Genomic DNA, 20,977 nt, shown 5'->3' on the forward strand with positions numbered 1-20,977 from the left:
GCCTTCTTTCTGGTATTCAGACAGCCATCTTCCTGCTGTGTTTTCATGTGGCAGAAAGATAACTAGCTAGCTCTCTGGTCTCTTCTTATGGTGAAGGCAGTACTTTTATGACCTAATTGTCTCCCAAAGGCCCCAACTCCAAATACCATCTCACTGGCATTAGAGCTTCAACATGAATGACTTTTGGGGACATGCAAACATTTAGTCCATGCAACTGTATCCCCGTAAAACTTCACTTACAAAGAGTGATCAGATTTGGCTTGTTGGCCATAGTTTGATAACCTTTAGTTTAGCACAATAAGGGAACAACTATTTGCATTTTTACTTCTTTTTTAAAAAAATATTTATTTTTGGGATGTGGTCTTGCTCTGTTGCCCAGGCTGGAGTGCAGTGGTGCTATCACAGCTTACTGCAGCCTCAACTTCCCAGGTTCAAGCGATCCTCCTGCCTCAACCTTTTGAAGTAGCTGGGACTACAGGCGCGCACTACTAAATCTGGCTAATTTTTGTATTTTTCTGTAGAGACAGGGTCTCACTATGTTGCCCAAGTTGTTCTTGAACTCCTGGGCTTAAATCATTTTCAGTTCTTAGTGATGAAGTACAAACCTGTCGAATAATATGGAAAACTTCAAGAATTCTTACTTCTGAATTATCTAAGCTTTTTTTTTTAAAGTAAGATCATAGAGTGAATGAAGTTACATATTTCTAGGAATGCTTTCCATTTATAATAAAATTCCGTCCTTGTAGAATAGGTCAGAACCAAGGCTATTTCTTAAAAATAGAAATTACAAATTTACCCAAAGATTTTCTTTTTGGAAAAAGGATTTTTCTACTTGAATAATGTTAACAGATAAAATGCCAGTGTTCTTTTTTTCCTAATTACCTAAATTAAATTGCACATTCAGTAAAATCACATAACTAGTATGCAAGCACCAACTAGATCTTAATCAGTTTTGTTGATTTTGTTAAAAAGGGTGTTTTGTTTTAAAATGGGAATTTTTCTACAGTATTTTACTTTGTAATTTTTAGGTTGTATTTTATTACCAATTTAGTGAAGACATTACAACATTTGGTTGTTCCCTAAACCCTGGAATTTGTTTAATCTCAGCACTTATTTCCAATATTTAAAAGATATGTATATTTTTATGTTGGATGAATTACCTCTGTTTTATGAATACATATGAAATTATTTTCAGAGGTTCTTCTTCAAACACTAAGGTGCTTTGCACCTGTAATCCCAGCACTTTGGGAGGCTGAGGCAGGAGGATTGCTTGAGCCCAGAAGCTAGAGACCAGCCTGGGCAACATAGTGAGACCCAATCTCTACAAAAAATTTAAAAAATTAGCTGGGCCTGTTGGCTCATGCCTATACTTCTAGCTACTCAGCAGGCTGAGATGGGAGGATTGCTTGAGCCTGGCAGGTCGAAGTTGCAGTGGGCTATGATTGCTCCACTGCATTCCAGCCTGGGTGACAGAGTGAGACCCTGTCTCAAAAATAATAATAATAGGCCAGGCGTGGTGGCTTACACCTGTAATCCCAGCACTTCGGGAAGCTGAGGTGGGCAGGTCACTTGAGGTCAGGAGTTTGAGACTAGCCTGGCCGACATGGTGAAATGCCATCTCTACTAAAAATACAAAAAAAAATCAGCCAGGTGTGGTGGCACTTGCCTGTAAGTAATCCCAGCTACTTGGGAGGCTGAGGCAGGAATGTTGCTTGAACCTGGCAGGCAGAGGTTGCAGTGAGTGGAGATTGCACCACTGTACTCCAGCCTGGATGACAGAGCAAGACTCTATCTCAAGAAAATAAAAATAAAAATAAGAAATAAAATTGTACTTTTTCTTTTATAGAAGTCCCCACTATTTGTTTATGCTGAGGGTTTTAGTTTAATTTTTTTTTTTTTTGAGATGCAGTTTTGCTCATGTCCCCCAGGCTGGAGCGCAATGGTGCGATCTCAGCGCACCGCAACTTCCGCCTCCCAGGTACAAGCGATTCTCCTGTCTCAGCCTCTCATGTAGCTCGGATTACGGGCATGCACCACCACCCCCAGCTATTTTTTTTGTATTTAGTAGAGACGGGGTTTCACCATGTTAGTCAGCTGGTCTCGAACTCCTGACCTCAGGTGATCCACCTGCCTTGGCCTCCCAAAGTGCTGGAATTATAGGCGTGTGCCACCATGCCTGGCCTATGTTGAGGGTTTTATTAAAGTAGAGTTGACTTTGTAGAATTTTTTCCCTGCCTGAATCTGAGATTAGAGAGGATTTCAGCTTTGTTACAAGTAATGAATTACATTTTGAAGGGTTGGTTTAGGAGAAGTTGATTAATTTTGTATCTTCCTATTTGCTTTCATTATATAATATATACTTATATAATATCAAAGAATTTGAGTTGTTGACTTTTAATTCAAGCATATTTTTTCTATAGTTCACCCTTTGATGAGACTATAAGAGTACATTTCAGATAAATTAGAATATAAAATCAAGCTATAATATTTTAAAAATTCATGTGTATATGTTAAAAACAATCACAGTAGTGCTTTTTAAAAAGCCTATTTAAAATAGATTACCTAATTGCCGGTATCTTTAGATTTAAGCCTCTGTTGATGTAAGTGATTTCACTGGGGCTGAGAAATATTATTTAAATACAGACAAGGTTGATTTATAAATGAACTTCTGACTCTGAGTATATGGTCCAAATTGTTTTCCTGAAACTTTCTTGCTAGTTAGCAGAAGGAAGAAGTTTGGTTTTTTTATGGAAAGGAAATCTAGTAAGAGAGAAGTTATTCAGATAGGTAGGTGAAACGATGAGGTTTTGAACCCATTTGAACTTGTAAATTGACTACTAAGTGAATATATCAGAACATCAGTTAGTGTAAAGTAAACATGATTGGTAATAGACAAAAGGAATATAGGTATGTCTTGTAGACAAGGCATTAACAGAGACTCACAATCTGAATTCATTTAAATAAATGTCATAAATTGTTAACAGTGTCAAACAGGGCAAAATGTAATTTTCTATTTTTTTTAATTACTAAAATTAACAGAATATGGCACTAATTTCTGCAGTTACCATTTTCCTCCCTGAACAGTAGACTTGATTTGTGTTCTTATTAACTTTGTCCTATAAATGACCTTGCAAGGAGAATGATTCTAGAGGCTAAGTGAAACAATGTCTATATTTTCTGAGGCTTCAGGCTAGGTTTTATTAATGTAATGTCTAAGATCTTTGAAGTTGTGACTTTACTAGGAAAATCATAATCTCCAAACCTTTATTCATAATGGAAATGACTTCCAGGGGGAACAGAATACCTGCTGTGCTAATTATTTCAATTATCAGCCACTTCTAAAACACGTAATGGATTTTCTCTGCTTCTGCAGGTAAAAAGCATGACATTACAGAACTTAACTCTGATGCTGTGAACTTGATCTCCCAAGCAACACAGGAACGACTACGAGGCCTTCTAGAAAAACTGACTGCAATTGCTCAGCATCGAATGACTACTTACAAGGTAAAGGAAATCGTTAAAGAAGTATAAACTATCGAGTGTTATAGGCAGTCTTTTGGGCGTGGATTGATATTCTAAACATATTTTTAAAGGAATGGTTGAGGCTTATATTTCATATTAGTAGAAAATCAAAGTCTCATTCTTATTTAGATATGCTTACATGACAAATAAAATTAAAATGGAGTTTAAAATGTATTAAAAGCTTCTATGTCACTGTAGATTGAAATATGTATCTGTTCTGCCTGAGGCTTCTCTTTCTTAAGCTTTTGATGGGGAAGGAAAGATATGTTAGAATGGAATATTGGCTACTTGTATTCTCTTCAGTGTTCTGCACTCTCCTCACATTCGTGTTCCTTTTTTTTTTTGCCTTTCAGTTTTGCAGAGATTTAATTTATTTTAAAATAAATTTTATTGTATATATTAATATTTAAGGTATACAACGTGTTAAAGATACACATGTATAGTAAAATTATTACTATTTAGTTGAATAAATTAACATTTTCATTATCTCAAATCTACCCATTTTCTCCCCTGTGGCAAGAGCAGCAATAATCTACTCATTTAGCAGAAATCGTGAAAACAATATATTACTAACCATAGTCCTTATGTTCTACATTAGATCTTTCCACTTGTTCATCCTCTGTTCCTTTTAATAAGTTAAATGATTGCATTGAGTGCTCATAGTGATGCTACTTAGTGTTATTGGCTACTTTTATTAAAAAAACTAAATACAGGAATAGCTTGTATCCCTAGTGGTATGAACCAAATGACTTGCTGTTATCAAGGTAAAAGAACTTCATGTAGTTTTGGAGGAGGGCGAATATATTGGGTGATTAGGGATGAAAAGAGAAGGTAACCTGAGCTAAAAATAAATAAATAAATAACTGTTTCCCTCTTTTCAAGAAATGTTTATAGCTAGATTTTGAACAAGATGGTATGTAGATAACCTTAAGAGATTTTGAATTAGGAAGACTGGTCATTGCCGTGATATCCTAGTCAGAAGTTAAAGGAAACTAGGAAATTGTCAGCTACTACACCACCAGTAAGTTCCCTGGAGGAATCATATTATTTTATTTTTTTTCCTTTCTGCTTCATTTAGAACTTTGGAAAAACTACATATGATTGCTGAGGTCCTCACTTGCATAAATCTTTGTGAGAATTTGCTGGACTGACTTAGGAATATGTGATCAACAGGAGAAAAAGCTATGAAAAAAACAAAAAATTAATATCAGTATTTTATAATTCCTAGAAACATACAAAAATAAATAAAGATAGTAATTTTGTGTTTCTAGGAATTTTTTCATTTCTCCTGGGTTATCTAATTTGTTGGCATAGGACTGTTAATAATACTGTCTTGTAACCTTTTATTTCTGTAAGGTCAATGGTAATGATCCCCCTTACATTACTGATTTTTGTTATTTGCATCTTCTCTCTTTTTCTTCTTTGCTAGTAAAGCGAAAGGTGTGTTGATTTTGTTGAGCTTTTCAAGAACCAACTTTTGGTTTTATTAATTTTCTGTTTTTCTATTTTTGATATCGTATATCTCCACTCTAGTTTTTATATTATTTTCCTTCTAAGCTTCAGGCTTAGTTTGCTCTCCTTTGTTTTTTTAGTTTCATAAGATGTAAAATTAGGTTTTTTATTTGAGATCTTCCTTTTACAATGTAGGCATTTACTGCTATACATTTCCCTCTGAGTACTGCTTTCACTGCATTCCATAAGTTTTGGTATGTTGTGTTGTCGTTTTCATTTATCTTTAAATATTTTCTCATTTCTTTTGAGATTTATTTGATTCTTTGTGACTGTTTAAGAGTATGTTGTTTAATTTCCAAATATTTGGGAATTTTCCAGTATTCCTTCTGTTGTTGGTTTCTAGCTGCATTCCGTTGTGGTCAGAGAAGATACTTTGTATGAATCATTCATTTAAAATGTATTGAGGCTTGTTTTATGACTTAACATACATTGTATCCTGGAGAATGTTTCATGTGCACTTGAGAAGAATGTGTGTTCTGCTCTTGTTTCATAGATGTCTGATAGATATAGTTGGTTTATAATGTTAAGTCCTCTGTTTCCTTATTGATTATCCATCTGGATGTTCTATTCATAGATATTGAAAGTGCAGAATTAAAATCTTCAACTATTGTGGAGCTCTATTTTTCTTTTTTGTTTTAGAGACAGGGTCTCACTCTGTCATCCAGGCTGGAGTACAGTGGTGCAATCATAGCTCATTGCAACCTTGAACTCCTGGACTCAAGCACCTTCCCACCTCAAGCCACCCTTCCACCTCAGCCTCTCCAGTAGCTAAGACTAACAGGCGTGTGCCACCACACCCAACTAATTTTTTTTTTTTTTTTTTTGAGACAGGGGCTCACTATGTTGCCCATGCTGTGTAATTGTTTTTTAAACAAAATTCTGTCAATGTGTGTTTGCTTCATATATTTGAGAACTCTGGTTTGATGTGTATATCTTCTTGATGAATTAACCTTTTTATCAATATATAATAATGTCCTTGTTTGTCTCTTTTAACAGTTTTGTACTTAAAGTCTATACTGTCTGATATTACTTTCTTTTGTTTGTTACTTGCATGGAATATCTTTTTCCATCCTTTCACTTTCAACGTATTGGTATGGTTTCAACTAAAGTGTAAACAGCATATAGTTTGATCATTTTTTAAAATTCATTCTGCTAGTCTCTTTGAAGAGCTTAATCCATTTACATTTAAAATGTAATTACTGATAAGAAATAAATTCTATTTTGCCATTTGTTTTCTATATGCCTTATAAGTTTTGTGTTCCTCACTTCCTCTGCTTCTTATATTTAATTGATTGTTTTTGTTTTGTTCCATTTTGATCCCCTTCTCCTTTCGTTTTGGATATATTTAGATCTCTTCTTAGCAGTTACCATAGAGATTACAATTAACATCCTAAATCTACAATCTAGTTTGGGTTGTTATCAGCTTACTTTTAATTTTGTGGTGTGGGAAAATTATAGACATATTGTTGGCTTTTTACTATAACTCTTTAAAGTATCTTACAGTTTTTCAAACTTGGATTCTCCCTACTTCTGCCTTAATCACACTGTTGTTTCAGAGATACATGAATACCCTTTTTAGTAGAGATGGGGTTTCGCCATGTTGGCCAGGCTGGTCTCAAACTCCTGGCCTCAAGCAATCCACCCGCCTCGGCCTCCCAAAGTGTTGGGATTACAAGTGTGAGTCACTGTGCCTGGCCATGTGAGTACATCTTGATTTATAGTAGGCAGTTTCTGTATAAAACATAATAAGTATACTTTACCATGGAATAGAATTTTTAAAGTAATATTTATTGAATGGCATTCAAAGCTCTATTGTGTATAGCTTTCAGCTGGAATTCTTTTGTTGTGTATCAGTAGCATATTTCCAAACATTTAGTTGCACTAGGCAAAATGGATGGTATCTCCCCCACCTAGAAGGCCTCACTAAGTTAGCTTGAAGCTAACACTTCCTTTACCTGCTGTCTTGTATACTACCTATTCTGACTGATTTTCACGAGCTTTCCTTTTCCTACACTCATTTGTTAATACAGCTAATGCCACTGTCTACATTTGCATATATAGAAAATAACAAAAGATTATCAGCCCTTTTAAGTCAAAATAATTATCATTTGGTTATATTTGGATTCAGTTTGAAATCACCATTATTTTGTAGCCTTTGTTTGTAATAATCTTTATGTCACAGCTTTAGCCCTGTCCTTATATGTTGGTTCATCCCTGATAGGATTTATTTTTATCTATACAGTGTAGGAAATTCTACTCCATAGATTTTATAAAAGTGAGTTACTCTTTTTAAAAAAGTGAAATCCCCCATCTCTTTCCACTCCTGAACATCCATTTACTTTTGATAATCTTTCACCTGGTTTGATATAATTCTTTAATCATTAGTCATAAACTGAGATCTAAGTAAATAAGTAGAAAGTGACATGTAGTACAGAGCTTTTGATCTGGCTACCAGATGTTCCCACTGAAGATATGTTATAGTCGCCTATATGCCTATGGCCCTGGAGAAGCTTCATTCAATGTTTTCCAGTTGAAAGGTGCTATTTGGGTTGCTTTAGATGGGATTCATTTGATGGTGTTGATATCATTTGGTCTGGGTCATTACATTTTCTTGGCTAAACCATTTAATATGCAGTGGCCTTAACATTGTAAAGCCCTACTCTGTTGGTGCATGAAGTCTTCAGTTAGGCCAGCTGGGTATATAGGAAGGAACATAAGATTGGGGTTACTGTTGTTTAAATAAGGTTATAGACTTAATATAAATAGGGAAGGCACTCATTTGTTTAGTGATATGGAAGAAAAAAGGATGCGAATGTCAGAGGTTGTTGTTTATGAGTTGGGGGAGAGAGAGGAAGGAATCTTAGCATGGGAATATGATTGGGCTAAAATTTAAAAAGTCTGTGACCCTTTTTAATTTAGTATTTGCTGTCCCTTTTAAATTAAATCCCATCATTAAACTATTTCCAGAGTATCTAAACACAAAAAATGGTAAAGATTAAGTATTTAAGAAACCAGTGGTTATTATATTTAATCTCTATGGTTAGCCTATAATGTATTCCATATTCTATCTTGTGTTATTTAACTTTAAAAACAGTTGAGAATTCTTTTTGTATTAAACATGAAGTAAAATAAGTAGCACTAATATATCCTTGTTCCTTAAACTATGTAATACTCTTTTGATCTAGTTAAATACTAACAATAAAAATTTAATTTAGAAAGAATCTTGGGCATATGAAATCCCTCAGTCCCAGTTAATTGAATCAGCCATAAGCAGGGGGATAAAATAAAGATGGGAGTGGTACAGTACTCATGATTTCCAGGCCAGGCACTGACTGTTGTTTAAAGACATTCGGTTTTTCTGCTATACAATTTCTCTTGAATATCCGAATTACTGAGATGAGTAGATGGCAAGATGTCTTAAACATTGATTAGAAAGCTCTCCCTGTCCCATTGCCTCCCCCAACCCTGTCCCCCACTCCTGCCTATACACACTCATAGAGGAGAAAGAGGCAGCTGTATAGGTGAAGAAAATTAGAAAATATGTAGGTGGGAAAGCACTGTTTTACATCCACAGAATAGATTGAGCAATTTGCATTTTATCATTTTATGGAACAATTAAGACAGTTTATACTTCTGTTATGGCTCTCATTTATAAATTGTATACTAAATTTCTTTGACCACAGTTTCTGTCCAAATTCACACCCCTGAGTATCCTCAAAATAGCATTTCAAGATTTTAATGTTTGCCATCTTAACTTAGATTGTATTTTGATAGAAGTTATATTCAGTTGTCAAGGTTAAACCAATCTAACTGTGGTAACCAAGGTGATAACTTTCATCTTTGGTATATTTTTTAGTGAGGTGATTGTTTCTTGCTTTTTGTCTTTCACAAAACTAAGATTTAATTACTTATATTAATGTCTGCTGAGGTAGATAATAATCTAAAAAGATTTAGGTTATTGGTGAATGGGGCACTCTTTAGTTTCTCCTTCCTATTGTTGGAAGGATCTGCTTGGCTTAATTCCTCTCCCTGCACCCCACAATGATGTTTACTAGCAAAGTTCTTTGAAACATAACTGGTTAATCACCTCTCAAATTTTAAGGATGATCAAAGTTTCTTTTCTGGTGGAGTGGATGTGGGGTGATGTTTGCTTAATAGAAACAAAATCATTACCTTCTGAAAGTTTAGCTTCCTATTTATGTTGGTATTCCTGCCTTTAGCTGGTTTATACAATACCTAATGTAGAATGTGCGGCCCAGGATCGTTATAACACTTTCTGTTTTCTTTTTTTTCCCAGGCAAGTGAAAATTACATCCTGTGTAGTGATACCAGGTCACAGCTGAAATTTCTTGAAAAGCTGGATCAATTGGAGAAGCAGAGAAAGGATTTAGAAGAAAGAGAAATGTTACTTAAGGCAGCCAAGGTAAGGGCCAGTGTGATTTATGAGTGAACGTGGCCTGGCAATGTGTTCAGAGGTGGCTTTATCGTTGGTTGACTGTCTTGGTTTTATTAGGCCTTTAGATTTCTCCAGAGGATTTCCTAAAATGAAATTACTAATAGGATGTCTCACAGCCAGGATGGTGTGGTGGCTTTCAGTTAATTTAGTTTAATGAGTCATAATCTTTTGTCTTCTCACTTTTCCTGTGTGTTCTCCCCATCCTCAAACCCAGGTAAAATATTTCGTAAAATTTCAGGGTCTTTTTAGGAATCCAGTTTGATACATGCCAAGTTGAAGTTGATAGGGAAAATTTCGAAAGTAGACAGGAAGGTTATGGGTAAAATTAGTAATTCGGATTTTGTGGAACAAAATACAGGCTGGGTGGAAATAGAGTAAAAGAATAGTGAGGCTTCTTTATTTAATTTTATTTTTGGAGACAGAGTCTTGCACTGTCACCCAGGCTGGAATGCAGTGGCATGATCTCGGCTTACTGCAACCTCTGCCTCCTGGGTTTAAGCAGTTCTCTGCCTCAGACTCCTGAGTAGCTGGGACTACAGGTGCCTGCCACCACGCCTGGCTAATTTTTTTTTTTTTTTTTTTTTTGTATTTTTTAGTAGAGACAGGGTTTCACCATGTTGGCCAGGTTGGTCTTGGAACTCCTGACCTTGGGTGATCCGCCTGCCTTGGCCTCCCAAAGTTTTGCGATTACAGGCGTGAGCCACCCGCCAGGCCAAGGCTATTTATTTATTTCCCTTCTCTCTTATTTAAACGTTTTCCTGGGCTATTAGTGTCACATGAGGTAAAAGCTAATTCCACTACAGTTTCCATTTTGAAGCTCCATATTTCTTCGTAGGCTTGGGGCCCTTGTGAGAAATCTTAAAAGGCTGAGCACTGGAGTCTTAATTTTTGTTTTAAGCACATTTGTCTTAATTTCTAGTGTTCTTGATAGCTTCCCTTTATAGAGTATTTGTTCCTAATCACATAGCAATTACTTTTTTAAAAACTAATTTATTTTGAGGCCGGGCACAGTGGCTCATGCCTGTAATCCCAGCACTTTGGGAGGCTGAGGTGGGCGGATCATGAAGTCAGGAGATCGAGACCATCCTGGCCAACATGGTGAAACCCCATCTCAACTAAAAATACAAATATTAGCTGGGTGTGGTGGTGCACGCTTGTAGTCTCAGGTACTCAGGAGGCTGAGGCAGGGGAACCTCTTGAACCCTGGGAGGCGGAGGTTGCAGTGAGCTGAAATCGTGCCACTACACTACAGCCTGGCGACAGAGCAAGACTCCATCTTCAAAAAAATAAATAAATAAATAAAAACAAAACAAAAAAACCTAATTTATTTTGAAATTATTTAATACAGAAAAGTTGCCAAAACTGTACAAAGTACTCTCAGCCCCCTTTCCCAGATTCCCCCAATTTTAACATTTTACTGCATTTGCTTCATCTCTACCATTTTTGTTTTATTTTTTGTTTTTTGAGCAGTCTCTCTGTAGCTCAAGCTAGAGTGCAGTGGCACAGTCCTGGCTCACTGCAACCTCTGCCTCCCAGGTTCCAGCAATTCTCCTGTCTTAGCCTCCTGAGTAGCTGGGACTACAGGCGCTCACCACCACACCCGGCGAATTTTTTGTATTTTAGTAGAGATGGGGTTTCACCATGTTGCCCAGGGTGATCTCGAACTCCTGAGCTTGATCCGCCCACTTTAGCCTCCCAAAGTGCTGGGATTACAGGACTGAGCCACCGTGTCCGGCCTTATCTGTACCCTTTTCATTACCCTTTCTACACATACAATCATTAATCCCCTCCCTGTCTTCCTCCCTTCTTGCCTTCCCCACTTCCTCTCTTCCTCCCTTTTTTCTTCCTCTCCCCTCCTACCTTTCTTTCCTCTTTCTCTTTCCTTTTCTTTCTTTTTTTTTTTTCCTTTTTGAGACAGAGTTTCACTCTGTCACTAGGCTGGAGTACAGTGATGTGATCGTGGCTCACTGCAGCCTTCACCTCTTAGGCTCAAGCAATTCTCCCACCTCAGCTTCTTAAGTAGCTGAGACTACACGCACACACCACTATGCCTGGCTAAATTTTGATTTTTTGTAGAGACAGGATCTCCCTACCAGTGTTCAGGCTGGTCTCAAATTCCTAGACTCAAGCAGTCCTCCTGCTTCAGCCTCCCAAAGTGCTGGGATTACAGGCATGAGACACTGTGCCCAGCCATTTTTCTTTTCTTAACCTTTTTGAAAGTAGTCTTCAGACATGATGTTCCACCACTCCTGAGCATTTTCGTATGTAACACTATCATCTAATGCACAGCACCCATTCTGATTTCACTAGCTGGCTTAACCACGTCTCTCTTTCATGGTCCGTTTTCCCATTCAGGAATTTGTATTTCATGTAGTTGTCATTTCTTTTCAGATTCTTTTAGGGTTTCTCAGTCTTTCTCTTCTATGCCCTTGACAGTTTCCAAGAGTATAAGCCTTACCTTCTGTAGGATGACCTTCAACCAGGGCTCATCTGATCTTTCCTTATGATTAGACTTAGGTCAAGCATGCTTGGCAGGAATGCACAGAAATGATGCTGCACTCTTCTCAGCTGATCATATCAAAAGGGTCATATTGGTACCTACTAGTTCTCTCCATTTTAAACTTGCCATCTCCCCCGCTTTTTGTTTTGATTTTTATTTTTTTGAGACAAGATCTTGCTTCATTGCACAGACTAGAGTGTAGTGGTGTGATCACTGCTCACTGCAGCCTTGGCCTCTTGGGCTTAAGCAATCCTCCCACCTCAGCTCCCAAGTAGTTGGGACTACAGGCACATGCCACCACACCTGGATAATTTTTTAAATTTTTTAGAGATAGAGTCTCACTATATTGCCCAGGCTCATTTTTCCCTTTGTAATCAATTAGTTTTTCATAGGATGGCATTCTAAGATCATACCAATATCCAATTCCTCATCAAACCTCCATGTGTTAACCATAGCATCTGTTGTGATGTCTGCCTAAATCAGCTACCTCTGTCATGGTTGCAAAATGTGAATTCTTTATTCCCATCAACTCTCCTCCTTTTATTAGCACACTACCATGTGGAAGAGCTGTCCTTCTTTATTCATATTAGTATGGGCTCATGATTTCTCTTTATCTCAATAGGTTGTAATTCATTACTATCATTTATTTTGTTGCTCAAATTGCCCCTGAGTGGAAGACCCTTCCAGCTGGCCCTTCTGTCCCTTAGTCATGTGTCCATCCATCACTCACTGAGCATGTCCTCACTTTCAGGCACAAGGCACTCCAGGCCCAGCTTATACTTTTCGTGCTCTAGCCCCAAAATCAGCCATTTTTCTAAGAAGCCTGCCTTCTTTTCTGTTAAGGATGACATTCAGAAACTGAGCTTAGGTCATACAGTATACTCATTGCTAAAAGGGTGTCATTACATGTAGGCCTTCTCAATGGACAGATCTAGGAAATGTATATATGGTATGTGTATATGTACACATGTTTGTATATATACACACAAATATCCATCTGTAACTATTTCTATATCTGTGTATATATTATAAAACCGTGAGTTCATATGGATACCTGCAACTCCAATCCAGTGCCTCAGAGTTCCTTCTACCCTTAATCTCTCCATGTTTGTAAAAACATTCTCCAGTCTTGAGAAACTTGGCTCCCATTATCCTTGATATATTTAACTTATGTCCTCTATCAGTTATTTAATCAATGTAACTAATCTCTCAACTAGCCATGCTGGCTGACTCCTCTGTCTGCTACTACTAATTTCCCCACCCCATTTCATTGTCTGTGTAATTGGCCACCACGCTCACAGACCCATTCCTTGATGAGACCCCCACTCCTTCACCACCTTGTATTCTTCACCACTGGCCTATACATTCATATGCCCCAACTCCCCATAAGGATATGGAGCACCACAGCCTTGTCACTGTGCTGCTTCCTGCTGTCCCACAGTCTCAGTCCCCACATTGACACCCACTGCACTGGGAGGAGCAGGAAGGTGGGACAGAAAGATGCTCTTTCTTGAGCCCTCAAGTGTTATAAGTAAGCACTTAGTCATTGTAATGAGGTGGTTTATTGGTATTTTATTTCCACTTACTGTGCTGTAAACAAGGTCATAAACTATTAAATAATAGTTTAGTTATTATTGAATATAATAATGTATTATACTTGCTCTTTATCTCCTTTGGCTTTTCCTTCTTTACCAGACGTCTAAATGTTGGATTTAATAGTTTTGAATCCTATGCCACCTTCTCTGTCTTCATTCCCTTTTAAGTTTGTATCTCCATTTCAGCCTGCATTATGAAAATCTGGACTCATACCATTAACTCCCTACTTGACATGACTTCATTGGCTAATAGTTATTTCAAAATTAATATGTCCAAAACAGCTCCTGTTATTCCTCTCCCCTCTAAATACCTTTTACTCTTACAGATTTTCTTGACTCAATAAATTACACCACCATCTTCCCAGATGTTGAAGCTGAAAAACATAGGCATCATCTTTAACTCCATTCTGTGTCTCCTCTCTCCCCGCATCCAAACCACCTCCTATCTTATTTCTAAAATGTATCCAACTTTTCTTCATCACTATTGTCATTACTCTAGTCTAATTCATCTTTCACTTGGACTTTCATACTAACTTCTAAGTAGCCTTCTTTTCCTTCTACAGTCCATTCCTCTATTTCTCCTACTATGGTCAGAATAATGTTTTTATAACAAATCACGTGTGTCTCTTTTGCTTAAAAGCCTTCAGTGGCTTCCTGTTGCACTTAAAATGTAAACTTCTTACCAAATTTTAAAAGGCCTTATGTTATTTGGCACCCATCTACCTCTTTGAGCTTGCCTTGTCACCTACTCTGCTCCAGGCACACTGACCTTTCTGTTCCTTGAATGTGCCCAACTTAGGATATTAGACTTCTAACTAGGCATCTTGAACTGACCATTGAGTTCCCTTCCCCTAAGTCTGCTTTTTCTTAGATCTCTACTCTCTTAGAAAGTTGCAATTACCATCCTCCAAGATGCTTGGGACAAAATCCCAGGTGTCATCCTTGATTCCTCTCTTTACTTCATAACCGACGTCCAGCCCGTCAACAAGTCTGATCCACTTTACCTGCAAAGATATGTTTTGAATGCAACCATTTATCATCTTCGGTGCTTTGATACTAGTCCACACTGCCCTTATCTTCTTTCCAGTCAGTCTCTTCTTCACAACAGTTGTGTTAGAGTAGTCTACAAATTGTTCTGCGTGCTGTTGCGTTCAATCTTGGATCCCTACAGTGCACCCTCTACAGAGTGGCCAGAGCCTTTTTTTGGGGTTTTTTTTTTTAAAGTGTTACATCAGTAGCATCTCACCCCTGTGCTCCAAACACGCCAGTGGATTTTTGTTGTTGTTATTGTTTTTGAGACGGAGTTTTGTGGTTGTCCAGGCTGGAGTGCGATGGCGTGGTCTCAGCTCACTGCAACCTCCGCCTCCCAAGTTCAAGCATTTCTCCTGCCTCAGCCTCCTAAGTAGCTGGGATTACAGGTGCCTGCCACCATGCCTGGCTACTTTTTGTATTTTTAGTAGAGACGGGGTTTCACCATGTTGGCCAGCGTGGTCTCGAACTCCTGACCTTTGGTGATCCGCCCACCTCAGCCTCCCAAAGTGCTGGGATTACAGGCATGAGCCACTGTGCCCAGCCCAGTGGATTGTTTTTATAGCTAGAATTAAACCCCCAATTCCTTGTCATGGCCTACAAGGCAACACATGATCTCCAGCCTTTCTCTTTCACCTTTTTTCTATGCTTCAACCACATGGGCCATCTTTCTTTCCTCGAGTATGTTCCCATTTTAAGGTGTTAGCAATTACTGTCCCTTCTGCTTGGAATGTTTTCCTCCAGATCTTGGCATGACTGCATCTTTTTTGTTGTTTAGATCTCTACTCAAATATCACTTCTCAGAGATGTCTTCCCTACTATCCTAGCTAGAGAAGTACATACCACACTTCTCTTTCTATCACATTATTCTATTTATTTTCTTTATTTCTATTTTTGTTTTTAATTTAATTTTTAAATTATATATATTTTATTTTTAAATTGTTATTATTATTATTTTTTTTGGAGACAGGGTCTTGCTGTGTTGCCCAGGCTGGAGTGCAGTGGCCCCATCTCAGCTCACTGCAACCTCTGCCTCCCGGGTTCAAATGATTCTTGGGTCTCAGCCTCCCAAGTAGTTGGGACTACAGGTGCATGCCACCACGCCCAAATTAAATTTATTTTATTTTGAAACAGGGTCTCATTCAGTTGCCCAGGCTGGAGTGCAGTGGCATGATAATAGCTCTCTAACAGGCCTTGATCTCCCAGGCTCAAGCAGTCTACCTACCCACCTCAGCTTGCTGAGTAGCTGGGACTATAGGCACGTGTCACTATGCCTGGCTAATTTTTAAAATTTTTAGTAGAAGTGGGGTCTTGCTGCATTAGACAGGCTGGTCTCGAACTTGAGCTCAAATAATTCTCCCACCTTGGCCTCCCAAAGTACTGGGATTACAGGTATGAGCCACTGCCTCTGGCCTATTTAATTTCATTTTGTAGCACTTAACAGTGTCAGCAATTATTTGTTTTGTATTTTTACCCATCATTAATATTTTACATATCATAAATGTGTTTCATTTTTATAAAATTGTTTATTTTTCTCTTCTCAAAATGTAAGTTACTTGAGTTATTACAGTTACTTTGTCTCCTTATATCATCTGTCTCCAAAGACTAGAACAGTAGGACACAGAGTAGAATCTGTACTATGGATGACCAATAAATATTGGATGACTGACAAAGACTTGATACTGAAATGTGCCCATTTTATATTGGGGCAAAATATTATATACACACCGACATATATATGTATATATATAATGCATATTTTAATATAAATACATATATACACAGACTCACTCTCTGGTGATACTATAGCTAGAGTAACAAAAGAGTTTATCTTTCGCTTGAAATGAAATTTTCTTAGTAGATTGGGGACTAAAATGAAGAAAAATTTTACCAGCTTTGGGTTGAATTTTGTGTAGATATTTAAGATGTTTGAAATTAGTAGGCACTCAAATTTAAAGACTATCTCTTATATTTTCCTTTAACCAAAGGTTCTGGTAAATCAATAAATGTATCAGGTAAACTTATTAAATATGAAAATACTTTTAGCTTTTATTTAGTTAGCTATCTAGATATTAGCTTAGTTAGCTAAGGTTGCATTTTATAGAACAAATATTCAGATTTATAAGCAGTTAAATAACTTTGTCGTGGTGAGAAAAAAGGATATACATATCCCAAACATGTTTTCCAGTGGACAGATGTTCATGGTGTCAGAAATAAAGTTCCTTACCCTTTGTTCCATCATAGCTTGATACATAGAAAACAGCTCTCTTCTTATGGCAGTCCCGTACTATGGAAGGCGACATCCAATAAACAATTATTGAACATGGTGCACAGCATTCCATTAAGTGCTATAGAGGACCCAAAGATGATAAGACATTCTAATTAAAATACTGAGATGTATTTTCTACTTATAATTTTAGAAATTATACCTTTAAATAGAGAGATTTGGTTCAAGGTTAGTCAGGTTCTTGATTTTAATAGTCCTTGAAATACCTATGTTTTCCCAAATGGCTTCACCTGAAGATCAACCAGTATTGATTGTTTTTATTCATTTAAACCAACAATTATTCTTTTTTTTTTCCTTCATCTGTACCATCAATTTTTTAGTTTTCAGTGTTCCTACAAGAAAAACGTCATGCCTCAACTGGACCTGACTGACATTGTTAGCATCATTTTCAGTATAAGCTTCCTCCAGGCTAGAACTGCAGCAGCCAGCCCAGATGATGAGGGGGTGGAGGAAACCAGGGTGGGAGTGCAGCTAGACTGGATTGAGGCATTTTCCCCTGGAGCTAAGATATTCAATCACAAGAGAAAATTGTCATTTATTAAATATTTAATGGCAACTATGGTGTTTAGATGCTAGTAATTTCTATTAAAATTTTCTTTTCCTTTGATAGAGTCGTTCTAATAAAGAAGATCCAGAACAGCTGAGATTAAAGCAGAAAGCCAAAGAGGTAGGACTTTCAAGTTACCATGCTTGTCTTTGTGTTTGAGGGAAGGTTGGCAGCTCTCTCCTGGCAATTAGGTCAGGGTTTATTTTGCTGTTGCATACCATTTGCAGAAGCCTTGGGGAAGGACAGGAACTGCTAAAGGCAAGGGCAGTACTTCAAATGAGGTCAATGAGTTATGTGCTCTCTTTTTAAAATTTATTTTCAAGGCTTAGGCCTGTCTCGAAATGGGTCTTTGTAAACTACAGCAGCATACTTGGAGGAATATAATGTGAGATTTAAAAAAAAAAGAAACTTTTGAGATTTAGCATCTGGGACTGTACAATAGGCTACATTTTTCCAGGGTAATTGTTCGTTTTGTAAATCTGATACTGCTTATAATTCTTTGGCTGGGAGGCGGTACTGGGATTTAGTTTTAAATGGAAAATGCCTCTGGCTTTTAATTTTCTGGGCCCAGCAGTTTTCTGCTCTGGAATGGAGCCCTTGTTTCACACAGTTCATGTTTAGCTGCAGGGGTTTTAGTTTATAGCTTAGACTGGTTAAGCTTTTACTCCCAGAGGCCTCTGCATAGCAACTGTAGAAATCAACAAATAAGTTCATTTATGTCTGCAGCCTCCTCTCAGTAGCTGACTTTTTACATTTCCCAATATCCATTTCCTGACTTTTCTAGCCCTAGAGAAAAAAGCTCCACTAATTGGAGCTTATTTTAATTGAGCCTTAATATTGGATCTCACTGGAGTTGCCCCCAGAGCTGCTGAGAACAGAATGAAATGAAAGTACCTAAGGTTGAAGATGCGGTGTGTGTATGGGTGTGTGTGAAATTTTTCACTTGACCTACAGATTCTTTTCCCTCCTGAATAAATCATCAAGCCTGTTCACATTTCTGATTAAGGATCTGACAGCAGATGATAATAAAGACAATTGAGGTGTGAGATGTGTGATATGGAGCTGAAGAAATTGGTTTCTATAGTTACTTCACTGATTTCATGCAATTTTTAAGGATCTTTGTGGTAAATAAGAGTGATTTTCTGAGCAACCTTTTCCCTTAACTGTGCCTCTTGAACTATGAAATTTGTTGTTGCTTAACATTGCTGCAGTTGGCTCCTAGGTGCCAGCAGCAGCAGGTTATTTATGAATGTTTTAAAGGCCCTTATTGTTTGGATTAATGTAGGAATTGGGGCAAAACAAGTGGAAATCTAGTAAGATTCTTACAATCAATGTGGTGTGTTTTCATTAACATAGAGAAGGAAAATACATGAACTCTGGGTAGAGGGATTTCAGGATTGGGACATGGAACGCTGGAAAGGGAGAACACTTTAAAAAAAAAGTTGAAAGCAGAAACATTTTATTTTCAGCAACAAAATATTCCTTATACCGATGTCTTTCCAGTGGAAAATGTATCTAAAATTATTAGTGTGACAACTGTACCTATAATTCTCTTTAAGCAAACCTGGCATGAGGATAGATTATTTAGGGATGGGCAACCTACTGTTGCTCTGAATCATGGGTATCCCACCTTGTTTTAATTAAGGACTGACTAGATGCTTATCTTCTAATTGCATTCCCTTTTTGGAAAATGTGCAACAGAAAGCTTACCCTTTTAACCTTACCCTGTCTGTTCCTCCTTCATAAACCTTCATAAGCATCTGAATCTTAGATTAATTCTTCCTTCAGCTTTGTATAGGATGATTTTGTTTTTGTTTGCATTTTATTTTAGTATGTTGTTTAATAATTCCCTAAGGGATGAATAGGTGGACAACATTTTTCAAAGAAATCTGTGAGAGGAAATGTACCAAAAAAATGCCTCTGTTAATGAGAACAGGTGGTAGCAAACCTGTGTTTTTCTCTTCCTTTGCACCTCCATGTATTTCTTTTTCCAAACAAGGTTAAAGGAACTCAATACAACTTCTTTCCAAAATATTTTGAAAGTTTTCTAGTTGCTTCCTATCATAAATCCTCTTTGATCAAAAAAAGGAATCAAATACATTGGCCCCTTTACAAGAACAGAGCCACTCTGTTTTGCAAATGTTTGGTGAAAGTCAAATATTGTCATTTTTGTCATTCTCCTGCCCCCTAGAGTTCTTAATAACTTGAGTGTTCTAAGGGGCTGTAGTTCAGAATCAAATACACAGTGGTAGTGTATTTTGTTTGATTGCATAAATATTGACCATATCTTTTTTTCTTTTCTTTCTTTCTTTCTTTCTTTTTTTTTTTTTTTTTTTTTTTGAGGTGGAGTCTCACTCTGTCGCCCAGGCTGGAGTCCAGTGGCATGATCTCAGCTCAGGCAGCCTCCACCTCCCAGGTTCAAGCAATTTTCCAGCTTCAGCCTCCCGAGTAGCTGGGATTACAGGCGCGTACCACCGCATCCAGCTAATTTTTGCATTTTTAGTAGAGATGGGGTTTCACTACGTTGGCCAGGCTGGTCTCAAACTCCTGACCTCAGGTGATCTACCTGCCTCAGCCTCCCGAGTAGCTGGGATTACAGGCGCGTACCACCGCATCCAGCTAATTTTTGCATTTTTAGTAGAGATGGGGTTTCACTACGTTGGCCAGGATGGTCTCAAACTCCCGACCTCAGGTGATCTACCTGCCTCAGCCTCCCAAAGTGCTGGAATTACAGGCGTGAGCAACCGTGCCTGGCTGACCATATCTTAATAGAGAGTTGGATTGCTTGCTTGTATGGTAATTTGTGAGGTTAGCATTTAGGATGCACTAATCACTATCATGCTGGTATAAACTGTGATGCTTTGGTTTGTGAATTTTTGGTATTTGGCTGTCTGAGAAGTTTTCTTTGTTCACTCATGAATTTTTTATTTAGCACAGATGCCTTATGCTTGCTTGATTTAGAACTGATCTGTTTTCCCTTTCAAACCTACCTACCAGGCTTGTCATAGAAAAAAGATTACTGGCTATCTTATAAATGCAGAACTTCGAAGAACTGTTTACAGAAGCTGTAGGCTTTATTTATGCTGAGAAATGTTTCAGCAGTGATATTTCTCGTATAAATATTAAATCACAATCTGAATCCCCTTCATTCATAATCTTATCCATATTTGCTTTCAACTGTTAAGGACTAGAATTCTTAAGCCAGGTGTAGTGGCTTACACCTGTAATCCTAGCACTTTGGGAGACTGAGGTGGGTGGATCACCTGAGCTTAGGAGTTCGAGACCAGCCTGGGCAACATGATGAAACCCTGTCTCTACTAAAAATACAAAAAATTAGCTGGGTGTGGTGGTGCACACCTGTAATCCCAGTTACTCAGGAGTCTGAGACATGAGAATCGCTTGAATCTGGGTGGCAGAGGTTGCAGTGAGCCGACATGGTGCCACTGGACTGACTCCAGCCTGGGTGACAGAGTGAGACTCTGTCTCAGAAAAACAGAACTAGAATTTTTTTTTTTTTTTTTTGTGAGAC

General features: G+C 37.7%; 1 protein-coding gene across 3 annotated transcripts in view; it reads left to right on the plus strand.

Annotated features, from left to right (window-relative positions):
• TAF4B (TATA-box binding protein associated factor 4b) overlaps nucleotides 1–20,977 on the plus strand; it is a 168,329-nt gene that overhangs the window by 89,689 nt on the left and 57,663 nt on the right. For all 3 annotated transcript variants that reach the window (XR_010124160.1, XM_054460650.2, XM_054460651.2), the window contains 3 exons: nucleotides 3,374–3,504; nucleotides 9,332–9,457; nucleotides 17,512–17,568. Coding sequence is in view for 2 of the 3 variants with exons in the window: in XM_054460650.2 (XP_054316625.1) it covers nucleotides 3,374–3,504; nucleotides 9,332–9,457; nucleotides 17,512–17,568 (314 nt within the window). In the remaining variant the exon portion in view is untranslated. The remainder of the gene's footprint in view (nucleotides 1–3,373; nucleotides 3,505–9,331; nucleotides 9,458–17,511; nucleotides 17,569–20,977) is intronic.

The sequence above is a fragment of the Pongo pygmaeus genome, chromosome 17 (genome assembly GCF_028885625.2).
Source record: "Pongo pygmaeus isolate AG05252 chromosome 17, NHGRI_mPonPyg2-v2.0_pri, whole genome shotgun sequence".
NCBI classification, from domain to species: domain Eukaryota; kingdom Metazoa; phylum Chordata; class Mammalia; order Primates; family Hominidae; genus Pongo; species Pongo pygmaeus.